This window comes from Rhipicephalus microplus, chromosome 4 (genome assembly GCF_043290135.1).
Source record: "Rhipicephalus microplus isolate Deutch F79 chromosome 4, USDA_Rmic, whole genome shotgun sequence".
In the NCBI taxonomy this organism is placed as follows: domain Eukaryota; kingdom Metazoa; phylum Arthropoda; class Arachnida; order Ixodida; family Ixodidae; genus Rhipicephalus; species Rhipicephalus microplus.
Window position 1 is genome coordinate 102,465,833 of NC_134703.1, and position 12,697 is coordinate 102,478,529.

The 12,697-nt window shown below is 45.0% G+C and overlaps 1 protein-coding gene across 2 annotated transcripts; it reads left to right on the top strand.

Moving 5' to 3' along the window:
* The first annotated feature begins 5,899 nt into the window (after positions 1-5,899).
* LOC142814542 (uncharacterized) lies at positions 5,900-12,172 on the top strand. Of its 2 annotated transcripts, XM_075893395.1 has the most exons (5): positions 5,900-6,170; positions 6,738-6,770; positions 7,604-7,645; positions 9,064-9,159; positions 10,730-12,172. In XM_075893395.1, the coding sequence occupies exons 2-5, from the start codon at positions 6,743-6,745 to the stop codon at positions 11,050-11,052; spliced, it is 489 nt and encodes a 162-aa protein (XP_075749510.1). In that variant the 5' UTR covers positions 5,900-6,170; positions 6,738-6,742; the 3' UTR covers positions 11,053-12,172. The 2 variants fall into 2 exon arrangements, with proteins under 2 accessions (XP_075749510.1, XP_075749511.1); XM_075893396.1 differs by lacking the exon at positions 5,900-6,170 and having other exon boundaries at positions 6,410-6,770.
* Positions 12,173-12,697: the final 525 nt, after the last annotated feature.

Genomic DNA, 12,697 nt, shown 5'->3' on the forward strand with positions numbered 1-12,697 from the left:
GCATATTTACAGAGGCGTTACAATTTCGGCACTGGGGCCGACAGAGACTCGAAGAGCCGAGCTCTTCTCTCTAACACATAGGTCAGTCTTTCGCCTAAGACCGCTGACTCACACACATGTCGGCACTCCGACACGGGGACGCCTCTCACATAGGACCGCCGATCGCGACGCGCCGCAGGGCTTCTTTTATTTACACCGGGTCCAACCAAAGTGTCCAATCAGAAGCGCCGCGGGTCGTCCGGGCAGATTCCGCCAATGGGGGCCGCCGCGCCATGCGTCAGACCACCTGACACGAGGACGCCGGCTCGCTGTCACGTGCGCAACTGACTCACTGCACGTGGGCCAGAGGAGCGCCGCGCGTGTTCACGCCGTCGAGGTGATCGCGCCAGGCAGACTGCGGGCTGGCCTTGACCCAGATTGCCTTTTTCAGAGGCACGGTCGTTTGACGAGGACTCGCTGGCATAACAGCATGTACTCATGTAGCACAGTTAGCAACTGGTTCAAATTAATTGCTTGTTCTTGTCTTCTTCTTTACGCTTATTTACTGTTGCTGCTTTTGTTAAACAAATATTGTAAGGCTATAGTAAATGTGTAAATAATTGATTCAATAAACCAAAATCGAATTTTCTCAACACTGCGCAGTTGCGTACGGTACGTGAAGTTTGAGTGCACGATTTACTACTACTAATAATAATATCAGCAGTTTTGCGCACCAAAACCACGCTCAATCATCAAAACGTTTGTTTCTTTGTATGCCCCCTCCCCCCAGGCTCCAATGTAATGCCTCTAGTGGGCACTTAGGATACTTAAATAAATAGATAAAAATTAATAAATAAATAAAAGTAAATATGATTACGAGAGATGCCATAGAGTGAAGGACTCCGGAAGTTTTGACCATTTGGTGCCCTGACTTCACACAGCACACGAGCCTTTAGCCCTTCGTCTCTATCGAAATGTGACCGGCGCGGTCGGTATCACACCCCCAACCTTCAGGTCAGCAACCGTGCAGCATAACCCCACTTTAACGTGAGATGTCATTAAAAGTACAGCACAAACCCGTCGTGACGCGTTTCCCTTCACAACAGCATACTGACACGATTCGGAGGCATTGCAAAAGGGACATGGTTTTTTTTTTTAGTTGCCTGGATATGTGACGTTCACGCTTCGCATGCACCGGAACCAGACAACGTGTGTAAAATACATTATTCAGATTTTACCTTTTCGTCCCCCGGCATCTGCGAGCCAGCCCCATTGATCACAGTGTACATTATTACGATGAGTCAACACAGTTCACTGGGTTTGCCAACTCTGCCTTATGCACGCAACCTAAATCGCAAAATCGCTGCCGTAGTCGCCGAAAGACAATTTTTTTCGTCGTTGTTTACGTCTGCCACGTGCGACTGACAGAAGTGTTGTTGATATGCCGTGAGTTTTGTCTTTCGGTGACGTCAGACTTTCATTCACACGTCACTGCGAAGCCACCCTGGTATCGAAACCGAAAGTGCCTTATATGGCAGCGCTATGAAAAATATATGATATGCATTTCCAGGCACTAAGATATTTTTTTTGAGGTTCTCGGCACTAATGTTAGAGCAATTATCCAGAAATGTTCAAAATTCAACGCTATACACAGGTGTTCTGCGAGTCTCCAAAGCGCGTGCTATATAACACATTTGAACAGAATTCGTGTTCTAGTTCATATATATGTAGCTGTCTTTCCGCCAACGTTGTTGGTGCCTGTCGCCAGCAGCTGGCTGCGCACAGAGCAGTAAAAGTGAATCGTTCCGTGTAGACTGCCATCTGGCTTTGTGTACTTCATCATATTGTTGTTTGCATTTAAAAAAACCTGTGGAGGAAAAAACAGCTGCGTGGTTGTCATGCAGCTGCATCAAGACCGTCAGATATACATGACTTCGATACCTTAGCGCAAAAAAAAAAAAACGAGACAAAATAGAGAGACGTAGACAACATGAGCGCTACGTCTCTTTCTTTTGTCTACATTTTTTTTTTTTTGCCGCTAAGATATCGAAGTCGCGCATCTTTGCCAACACGCCCAACTCGCCGCACTCACCTATTAGATATAATTCCTCAAATCGTTATCTCTTAACTCAATCACAGAAAATCTTAGAACAAATTTTAAACATCTTCATTTGCGCTGTTGTTTTGGGAGTTCCACTTTTGTTGAGGTTGAGCGCGACCATATAGAATTTAATTCGTTTAACCCCATTGCTGCTGAACATCACTGATATATGAGTCTGAGCGAAGAAAAGGGTAGTTTTATAACAGACGCTCAAATTGCCGTGCTTGATGAAGAGTGATGGGATACAATTTGGATTGACACGTGGTTCTAGTTCATATATATAGGCTATCTCGTGACACGAATGAAGTGAACTATTTATATGGTAAACGTCGGTACACGGACATTTAAGCAATGATTGATCACGTTTCAGTGATATAATTCTGGTATAAACTAATAGAAATTGTTTAGTTTTATGCCCATAATAATATAGTACGCTATAAGAGTGACTTTCACAAGAAATATGACTTCCAAGCCTATTTTCACGCTGTTGACTACAATACATGCTTCACGAAAAAAAAAAGAAATGGAAAAGAAAATGTACCATGCTTCAACGACTGCGCGTTTTAAATATGTGAGCTGTTGACTTGAATGTGAGTGTGCCAGCGTAGCCCAAACATGCCCTAATCTACATAAATGATATTAGTCGTGTCACGATGGTTTTTGATGAGCGTATACGGTTTCATAACAAAGCTGCAAAAACGCTATACGCTGCATCGCAGACAATTTCTGCGACTGGTTCAGGCAATTCAACAATATACTGCGCGTATCTAAATTCACTAAATTGCTTCAAGTATTTTGCAAACTAAATTAAATGTCATGAATGCCGGGTGCTAAGCTTGCCCTCACCTAACCTGTTTTTGTCGAGAGCTCGTACTGGTTTAGTTACCTGATTGATTTGGGGGGTTTAACGTCCCAAAACCACTATTTGATTATGAGAGACGCCGTAGTGGATGGCTCCGGAAATTTTGACCACCTGGGGTTCTTTAACGTGCACCCAAATCTGAGTACACGGGCCTACAACATTTCCGCCTCCATCGGAAATGCAGCCGCCACAGCCGGGATTTGATCCCGCGACCTGCGGGTCAGCAGCCGAGTACCTTAGCCACTAGACCACCGTGGCGGGGCCTGGTTTAGTTACCCTTCTTTCGCTCTGTTTGCACTATTTGAGTATCTGAGTGGGAGTGCTGGGTGTCGATCCATGCACAGGGACCGTCAAAAGTTCCCAGACCATTATCTCATGTATTCCTATGGCAGCGTGGACCGAGAATTGTCGACGGCCCCTGTATACCTCTCACATAAAACGTACATACATGCATCTCTGAAGCACGAGCATACAAAACTACTACGCACAGACACCGACATACAAACCGTTCAAGAGACAAGGAAGAGTATGACTGAATATTATTGACTAATGGCAATGAAGTCAATATGTCACATTCATAAGAAAACGTCACACTCACAAGCCCCCTGTGTGCACGAATATACACGTATGCTCGAACGGGACTGTGCACGTGCATGCAGAGACCCGGTTTCCGAGGAGGGCCACTACCAGGGCTCCGACGTGGCCTTCTACGTGGGAAGCTTGCTCGTCGTGGCCGCACTCGTGGTAATGCTGTGCGCGCCTGCCTACATCATCGGCAAGCAGCTCGGTAGGTGCGCCACCCAACTGGGAACGGCCTATAGAAGCCAATGTTGTTAGAGATTCGACTGTGTGCTATAAATCTCTCCTGCGCCTGTCAGTAATGCGGCGCTAGCCAACGCACCCTGCCGATGGACAGTTTGAAATCTCTTCTACAGTCTCATTGCACTATCTAGTTTAAATATAGCCGACTGTAAGCTCCTGTGTCAGTGTTGCAGCGCTAACAAACTCACCCTGCCGATGGACGATTTGAAAGCAGTTTTACATAATAGTTACGCAATCTAGTTTTTAAAGTGGTTCTGCCACCTCGTAGGAGAAAGGCCGCTTCAACACTCCAGAGAACAAGTTCTGTCAATGCTCACAGCACTTTTTTTTTCAGCTGTTATTAGCAACTAAATCTGTGTGTAACCAAGCAACACCGTTTACGGCGGACGATTTGTCACCTTTACAACCAGACATGCTCCTTATGCCTCTGACAGAGGACGGACGCACACTGGCTGACAAACAAGTTTTTTTTTTTTCTCTACAGCGATAGCTGTTATGAGGTTACAACAAGGGCCTACTTTGGCACCATACAGTTGTGCGCCGCCGGCGTCTGTAAACACAATAGCACAAAATAAAAAGTAGCGAGGACAGAAGAGCACTTGAACCCGGGCCCTCTGCCCAGTACTAAGCAACGCCTGTACTTGAAACTCTGTGACAAACTGAGCTTATGTAGGCCTCATATTGGGTAGGGAAACGCATTACCATGTGTATACATAATAAAGCGTTTTAGAAGAGTAAAGTACCAACCAGGCGTCACATAATACGAATTACGTAACGAGTAGGTCTTTGAATGCTTCAACGGGACCAAATAGTGTTTAAAAAGGCTCTCAAATGTCTTTCTTCCCCTTTCTGCTGTCACTATACCGCGCGCTGCACGGAAGTCTGGTGGTTTTCTTTAGCAGTGGAGCTGTTTAAGCCGGCTGCACTCTGTCCATCGTGAAAAACTCCGCAGAGTGATGACGTAACCTCGCGTTGGCTGGCAACTACCGGTGCAGGAGTGCGCGCAGCTTCGGACTCTTTCCACCCGACCCATTTTATTATATTACGTATGTGCGGGTGTCAATGAGGAAGCAGAAATCGTGCTACAAAAATTCAAGCCGGAAATTTTGCAAAATCCAAGTTTTTTGTGCCTTAAGCACCTTCCGACAGCTGGCCACTTCAAGTATTTCGGTCGACAAAGGCCACATAGCTTCCCGAGTGTTCTTTTTAAGCCCATCATAACAAAATTACACTAAAACGCTTTTCCTGTTCCTTTGTTTCAGCCATTGACAGCTACACCTTCATCACGGGTAAGAACGTGAAACGCTTCCTGAATTGCTTTACTTTTCTACATGTGCAGGCAGCCCACGATACCCTTCTGACTACCAAAGCTGAACAACAACATCGTTATAGGCTGGGAAGGGAAAAAAAGGCAATGAATATTAGTAATATTTGATGTTCTACGTACGTGCCGAAACAACAATATGATTGCGATGCACACTGTAGGGGGGGGGGGGGGGGTGCTCTGAAAATTTCTTACACGGTGATTTCGACCATCTCGTCTTTCTTAACGTGCACATCACACATATGGGCCTCTAGCATATCACCCCTACCAAGATGCGACCGCCGCGGCTGGCATCGAACCCGCTACCTTCGACGCAGCAGCCGAGCACCGTAACCAATACACCACCACCGCTGTGTACCACAAGCAAAAAAGAACTCTTCATTAAATTACTGTAGTCTATATAAAAGACGTTAACTTCAAAAGTTCAGATATCAGAGCGCATACTCTGTCGGTTAGTCTTTTCAACTGTCCCCTGACTATCTGTTTTTTTTTTTGTTTTTCGTTTTTCGCGTATCTTTCTTACATGATTCACAAGCCCAGAGTGTGTCTATGAATGCGTGTTCAGTAGATGTACTAGCTGCTGCCATAACATAAGTATTCACTGACTGCAATCAGTCAGTCAGTCAGTTTTGTTATCGTAAAATGAAAGGATGTTGCAAGGCGTGGAACATACAGGCGAGCGTCCCAAAGTACACAAGACTGCAACGGGACCAAGCTGTTTAATCTATAAAAAAAAAGGAAGTATCGTCTGCGCACCGTTTCGCCCTCTTCGATATAGGCACTTTGCTCGTGCATACTGGGAAGCCGGCAGATACACAGATATCAACAGAACGTGCACCTAACTATCAGCCTAACAACCTAACGTTACCGCCTAACAACCTAACGTTATCAGCCTAACGTTACCTAACAACTATCAGCCTTACAAGTTACAGTTACACGGCACTGTCGATAAGGACTGAATCGGGCGACAATTTTCTGATTGTTCAATGGCGGCGATTTGTTACTACACGCAGATGAGGCGGAGCCTTCGGGAACGAAAGGTGCAGTTCCTCTGCCTCGACGCATCTTCGTGGCTGAAAACGGTAAGAGCCGCAAATGCATGCCCCAATCAGCTTTCTATAAAGTTTTCACGAGTTCTGTTACCATCAATATCTTTCGACGCGTCAATTTCGAAGAAAATAACGGAGAAAACGGGAAAAAATACTATTGCAAATGTCATGTGTATTATCTATTGCCTAATACGTGTCGCCATCGTGGCAACCATAGCATTTAAAAAAGAGTCACATTTCTGGGTTACCTCAACAGTGGTATATGCATACACCACTTCGCCATACGCTATGGTGTGATTTATTAATTTTGTTTAAACATTGCGGGCAAGGAAGACGTAATACGACGGTTCTGCATCGTAAGACTAAGCTCGGCCTTATCACTTCGATCACGCGCATATAGGAGTCCGTTGTAAACTTACAGCAGCTGTATGATGCACGCATCTTTTTCTTGTTGCCCTTCATAACGAAAACACGACTAATGAAAGTCAATAAATTTTGATTGGCATTTGTACTTTGATGCACAAGGCTCCATTGTTACCAGTAAAGTACTCCGACCTGTCCATCACTTGTCATCCATTCCTTCTCTCATCCTTCTTCCAGACCCTATGCGGCGAATGAACAACAGCCCGAGACGTAAGATATATGCGTTTTTTTTTTTTTGGCCATTTGTTTCTGCATTGGTGCTCAGCCTCAAAGTTAACTGGTTAATTAAAAGTACATTGTAAAGCATGAAAACGCAATCGTTTGCGCGCATATTGCACTACGCGAGCAGTACCTAGGCAGTAGCTAAACTTATCCTACCCAGAATAATGTGCTCATTCTATTCCGGCGCTATTTTACTGCAGTAAGAGGGTGGGTGACACTGCAATTTGCTGGGACGATCAAATTTATTTAGCGGGCCATCACTGCATGCCACTCGATGGATTACACCAGGTAAATATTTTAGGGAGAGCTCAGCGCTCTCCCATAGTAGAGTATACGTAGTGTTCTTAATCGTTAACCGCTTTTTCTAAACGCACACTTGACTCGAGTGCATCGCTCAGGTCCTTCTTCAGTTGAGCGCACCAAACTCGTTCATAGCGTCATTTTTGTCAACACGGCCTCATCAAGAGTGAGGCCCACGGGACGGCTTTATGCTTTCCCATAATAGAGTACCGAGTACTCTAAATCGTTAAACACTTTTTTCTAAACACACAAATATTTCGTAGCGGGGGCCATTCACAGTTAGTGGGACGGTTTATGCTCTCCCATAGTGTAGTACCATATGCTCTAAATTGTTAAACACTTTTTTCTAAACGCACGTCTCGCTATACTACTCTCCTTAGTGTTGCCTTGAGGAACTACAAACATATTCACTTTCCATGCGGACGACAGCACATTTTAGGGACAAAATTTGGGCACCGAGCATTTCGCCATTCGAAGATTATTACTTACGAATCAATGTTGTCACTCTCGCACCTTTCCAGATTTTCTCGTCCAGAGAGGGGTCTCTACAAGGCGGCGCAAAGGTGCGTATATATATCTATAGCTGTTTGCTCACTGCGTAGGTGCAGTTAGTTTGGACATATTAATTGACTACTTGAAAAATAAACATTGCTGAAAAACAAAAATACTAACTATAAAGAAGCAGCAGTAATAAACAGCGCTCGTAAACACAAGTTTAAGAGCCTATGCGTGCCTTCGGACATAAGCTTTTCAATCCCCGTCATTCCCGACACCCCCGTACACGTTTTCATAACTTCAAGTCTAGTGAACCAAACATCCATTCAAACTCATCGGCATACAAAAACGCCTCGTATACTCTAGTTTTTAAGCATGTACAGAAAACGATATTGCGAGACAAAGTGATCTAGACGCTTACCATTTCATTGCTCCTTGAAGTAATAATCTCCCACTGAAGGGAATCATGAGTATAGCATGCGAAGCAGCACATGGGTCGACTTGGCGTTCCGTTCATCACGGGCATTTTGTCAGATGTTAACGTGTCCTGCGAGTAGAGCACACTGTGAATTCACTGTAGATTATGTTGCTGTTACTCGTCCCGAACTTTTGTTGGAGCACGCCACGAGGGTTCGTCACCACGCCACGCGGGAGCACGTGCGTTCATCGCGTGTCGGCAGAATCCCGCTCCCCGACGCCATAGCCTCTTACGCACTATCGCGTGAGCGCATTCCGGGAGTTCTTGTGCAACAGTCTTGTGCCAGGTGTTGCGCATGAGCAATAAGGGGGGTCACACACACACCGGATCGAGCTCTACCATAAGCTGATTCGCATCTAAAAAAATCATGAGTGTGCGAAGCTCCGGGCATCGTATGGGCACGGCCGCTCAATAAGTGGTATGCGTGAGTAACCGCAAGTAATCCGAGCATTGCGCCATATAATGTAAATTGAGTCGCCGACAATGATAGGTTCCAAGGTCTATAATGTCTGCGTTGAAGTTGCCACCTAGAATAAAGGGTTTGTGCTTGTAGATGTTATACATTGTTCCGTCCCAATCATAATTAATATTAGACTCATCTTAAACTTTTGTCTCTGTATCGCACTACCGAGCGTTACCTCATGTAATGTAAATTGAGTGAAATGAAAGTAACACAAAAAGTCGACGACAAAGCTACGTCCTAAGGTCCATAATGTCTACGTTGAAATCGCCGACTAGTGCCAAGCGCTTGTGATTGTAGCTGTTTTATATTGTTCCGTCACAATTTTAATTGATAAACCTTATTTTGGGCGTACGTGTCACATTATCGTATGTTTCCCGAGCTTCGCTTTACATAATGTAGCCGTGACAACGAACAAGCGTCGTTTTTAAGGTGCTTCGCGCCTAGAAATGTGGTTGTGAAACGTGGCTGTGAAATGTCAAACAACGTCGAATGCATGACTATTTAAGAACGTCATTGTATCTCGACCGTGTGGTATATATTTACAGTGCTGGACGCTGGGAATGTAAAGAAAGGGGCACCGGCCCCCTCGGAACATCATCACGTGCCCAAGAGTTCAGAGAGAGCGCACAATATCTCCTTAGGTATGACCACTCTTTTTTATGTGTGGCAGTTTAGCGCATCACTTACTGAGAACCACACGCCTTGGTGTATTGACGAGTGAGGCTGCGCTTAATACTAATGCGCGATTGCTCTTTCTTTGTAAATGTGCGCAGCGTGGCTGAACCAAACAGAACTGTTAGTTTGAGGATGCACGGGCTCAAACTAATCGACATCCTGGGGGCAAATCTATATATAGATTTCTTTGTGCATGTGCGCGGCATGGCTGAATTAAACGGGGCTCTTACTTTGAGGATGCACGGGCTCAAACTAATCGACATCCTCAGATGACATCCTGAGGGCAAATCTATATATAGGTTTTTTGCGACACGTACGAAACACTTGCGACAGAAGCAGGAAATCAACCTTTAGATATGAAAGCAACGGCTCTGCGGAAAATGAACCGAGGTTTTACTGCCGAGTGAGATATTGACGGGAAAAAAGGAACGAAGAGAAATAAGCGAAATAAGACCTTCTAGAATAGTTCTTTAGGATCATGGCATAGGCGAGTGCACCTTCTCTATTAAGGTGGGGGGGGGGCAGTTTCACCGTACGCACCCCCACTCCTGTTGGACGAGTCAGCATGCAATACCAATATGCATGCAAAAAATGAAGACGAACTGCAGATGACGCAATTTTGACAGTGGCCTGCCCGCTTTGTGGCACATAATAGGAGAAGTAAAAAGTGTCTTTGAATGCAAGAAGTGCATTTTAAAACGTACCTTCTCTCATCACTGTAAAACTACCATTAGGATCTCGCATTCCCTCTATAATATTATTCTGGCACGTGTTTTTAGACCGTTTTTGAACATACCTGTTTTCATTACATTATTTGTCTATAAATCAGTTTTTGTGTTGCATATATATTGACGCTTCTATTTATGTGCTTTTTATTGTTACTATATCTCTTTATGTATAGTGAATCCATACATGTACAGTCAATTAATTTGTGGGCTTACTATTTTTTCGCTCAATTCCAATAGGAACGCTTTCACATTTTCTACGTTGGGCTTTTTGCTGAAACTGTTGCAACATCACACACGTATTGCACATTTTACAATTCTATTAATAAACTTGAGAAAGTAAAAAAGGGTGATCTTGTTCGCTGTTATTTTCAAAAAAAAAAGAACATGCGCAGCGTTAATCCTGTGTATTGAATAATAATGTGAAAGGTCCGACTAAATGAAAGAATAGGGCCGAAATGCCTTTACGTGACCAGGAAGCCCTCCTCCCCCCCTCTCTCCACCATAATGGACACGCCTACAGACCATAGAATAACTGTATATATAAAAAAATTAGCTTTCATGGCCTAAAACCTGAGTATACAGGCATGTAGGAAAGGAAAAGGGCCCCTACCCACGGCTTCTATATCTATGCATAAAAAATAAGCACGCAGTTAGATCTCGCCGTAATCACGAGACAGAAACGCAAACTCGATGTATGCGTGGCATGGATTGTGCAAAACAACCCGCTATTTGTATTGGAATTAAGCACAACCACAAAGTCATACGACCTACGTCTTCCTGCGGTGCATTCTCTGTCGTTGTATGGCAGGTGGAAACCCTGTGACCCTGCTGTGCTTCTTTGGCGCCACCTTCGATGGCCCGTGGCCCACTAAACTGTGCAGCCATCTGGTGTACTGCGGGGCCATTATGGGAGCAGGCGAGGACTGGCTGCAACTCGACGCGAGGCCGGAAGCCCGCAGAGGTACGCCTACTCATGCGTGTTTAAGGGGCAAAACTCATCTTAGCCTAACCTTGTCACGCGTAACCGAGAGAAGAAGAGACGAGAAAGAAAAGAGGGCAACGCAGTATCTCCCAAACAGTATAATAGAAGGCACTGTCTCACAGAAATACATACAAACTGCAGTAGAGTGAGGATATTCTAGATTGCGCTGTACCGCTACTCTCCGAGTGGCTGCTGCGCGCGCTTTGTCTGCGTGTGCGGGGAACGAGTGCCTCTCTCAGTCTCTGGATCGTCGACGTACGTGGTGGATCGTTGGTGGGGCATGGGCGAAGCAGAGCGGTGGGCGCGTTTAAGACACTTGCGCTCAGCTTCCTTGGCTCACGTCTCGTCGGTGTTACCCGCGAGCCATCTGCATTCTCGAACGCCATCGGGAGCATGAACGCATGCACGGACGGACGGACACACGGACCAATGAACGGATGGACGCTTCGCCCCACTCATCATCATTCACCCGTGGATATGCTGTGATTTTTTTCGTCCGGAGTGAGCTCTGCTGCACATGCTGCGATTTCATTCTGGGCAATTTCTGTATTTCCGTCAAGTTCTGAGCTTGTGACATTGTAAGCTAATCGAAGAGGCCATGGCACCGTAAACCACGGGCAGGGGCATTGGCAGACATTTGTTTTTCGTAGTGGAGGGAAGGTGGGGCACCTCATTGATCTTCGGTAGCGCAACCCCTTAAAATGGTCATTTTTCGCTCTGTGTGCCATGGCGAAAAAATTTTCGGGGAGGGGGGGTATCATGCCCCGGCTACGCTACTGATCCGAGCTGACAAGATGGCAACTGCTATAAAGGCTTATAACAGTGTTACACAGTTACACTGTCGGTACAAGAAAGTGTAAGGCAGAACTTTTTCCTGGGCTATGTATGCCATGGCAAAAAATTTTTTTTTTTTTTGGGGGGGGGAGGCTCGGGCTGGTGTGCCACCACTTGGCTACGCCACTCGGCAGGACCGTATTAGCCCCTTGAATCTCCGTCCCTGGTATGCCGCGCGTTGACTGAGAGGTTGGAAGTCGTCCGTCGCGGTGATTTAGCGGTAATACATTGCTCGGCTGCTGACCCGAAGATCACAGGTCCGATTTAGGCCGCGGCATTTCGATGGAGGCGAAACGTATGAGGTCTTGTTATACTGCGCGATAGCAGTGCACGTTAAAGAACACCAGATATGCTCAAAATGTCCGGAGTCCTGCACTTCTGCCAACGTTATCTAAAAACGTCGACTACTGCGGTGTCCCTCATAATATATCATGGTATTAGGACGTTAAACCCGATAACATTATTATTATTATTATTATTATTATTATTATTATTATTATTATTATTATTATTATTATTATTATTATTATTATTATTATTATTATTATTATTATTATTATTATTATTATTATTGAAAGGTTGAAGTCAAAAGCACTAGTCGAAACAAATCATGAGGTGCACACAATGAACTATGTCATGACGGGTTATACAGTGCGGCATCTAGTGAGTCCCTTCTAATATCGCAATTCCAACGCTTGTACACAGACGATTCTTAGCCGACAGCACCGCATGCTTGCATAGACTGTAACGCAGAAGGGTTCGTTAAAAAATATCGGGAAGAGAAATAACAAGACCGTAACGCGTCAGTGCAACTACGGCTGTCTCCGATATTTGAAATTTCTCTAGATATGCAGTGTTTTATTAAGAGCTTGCAAATAACTGTACTATACACTCATACCTCAATATAACAAAATCACATCTGTCACAAAAAAAAAATGGCAGCATATCCACGGAGTGAAT

Coding starts and splice junctions, on each gene's coding strand:
- LOC142814542 (XM_075893395.1), top strand. CDS start 6,743: ATGCGGCGAATGAACAACAGCCCGAGAC. Junction 6,771..7,603: donor AATGAACAACAGCCCGAGAC/GTAAGATATATG, acceptor GCACCTTTCCAG/ATTTTCTCGTCCAGAGAGGG. Junction 9,160..10,729: donor AGCGCACAATATCTCCTTAG/GTATGACCACTC, acceptor GTTGTATGGCAG/GTGGAAACCCTGTGACCCTG.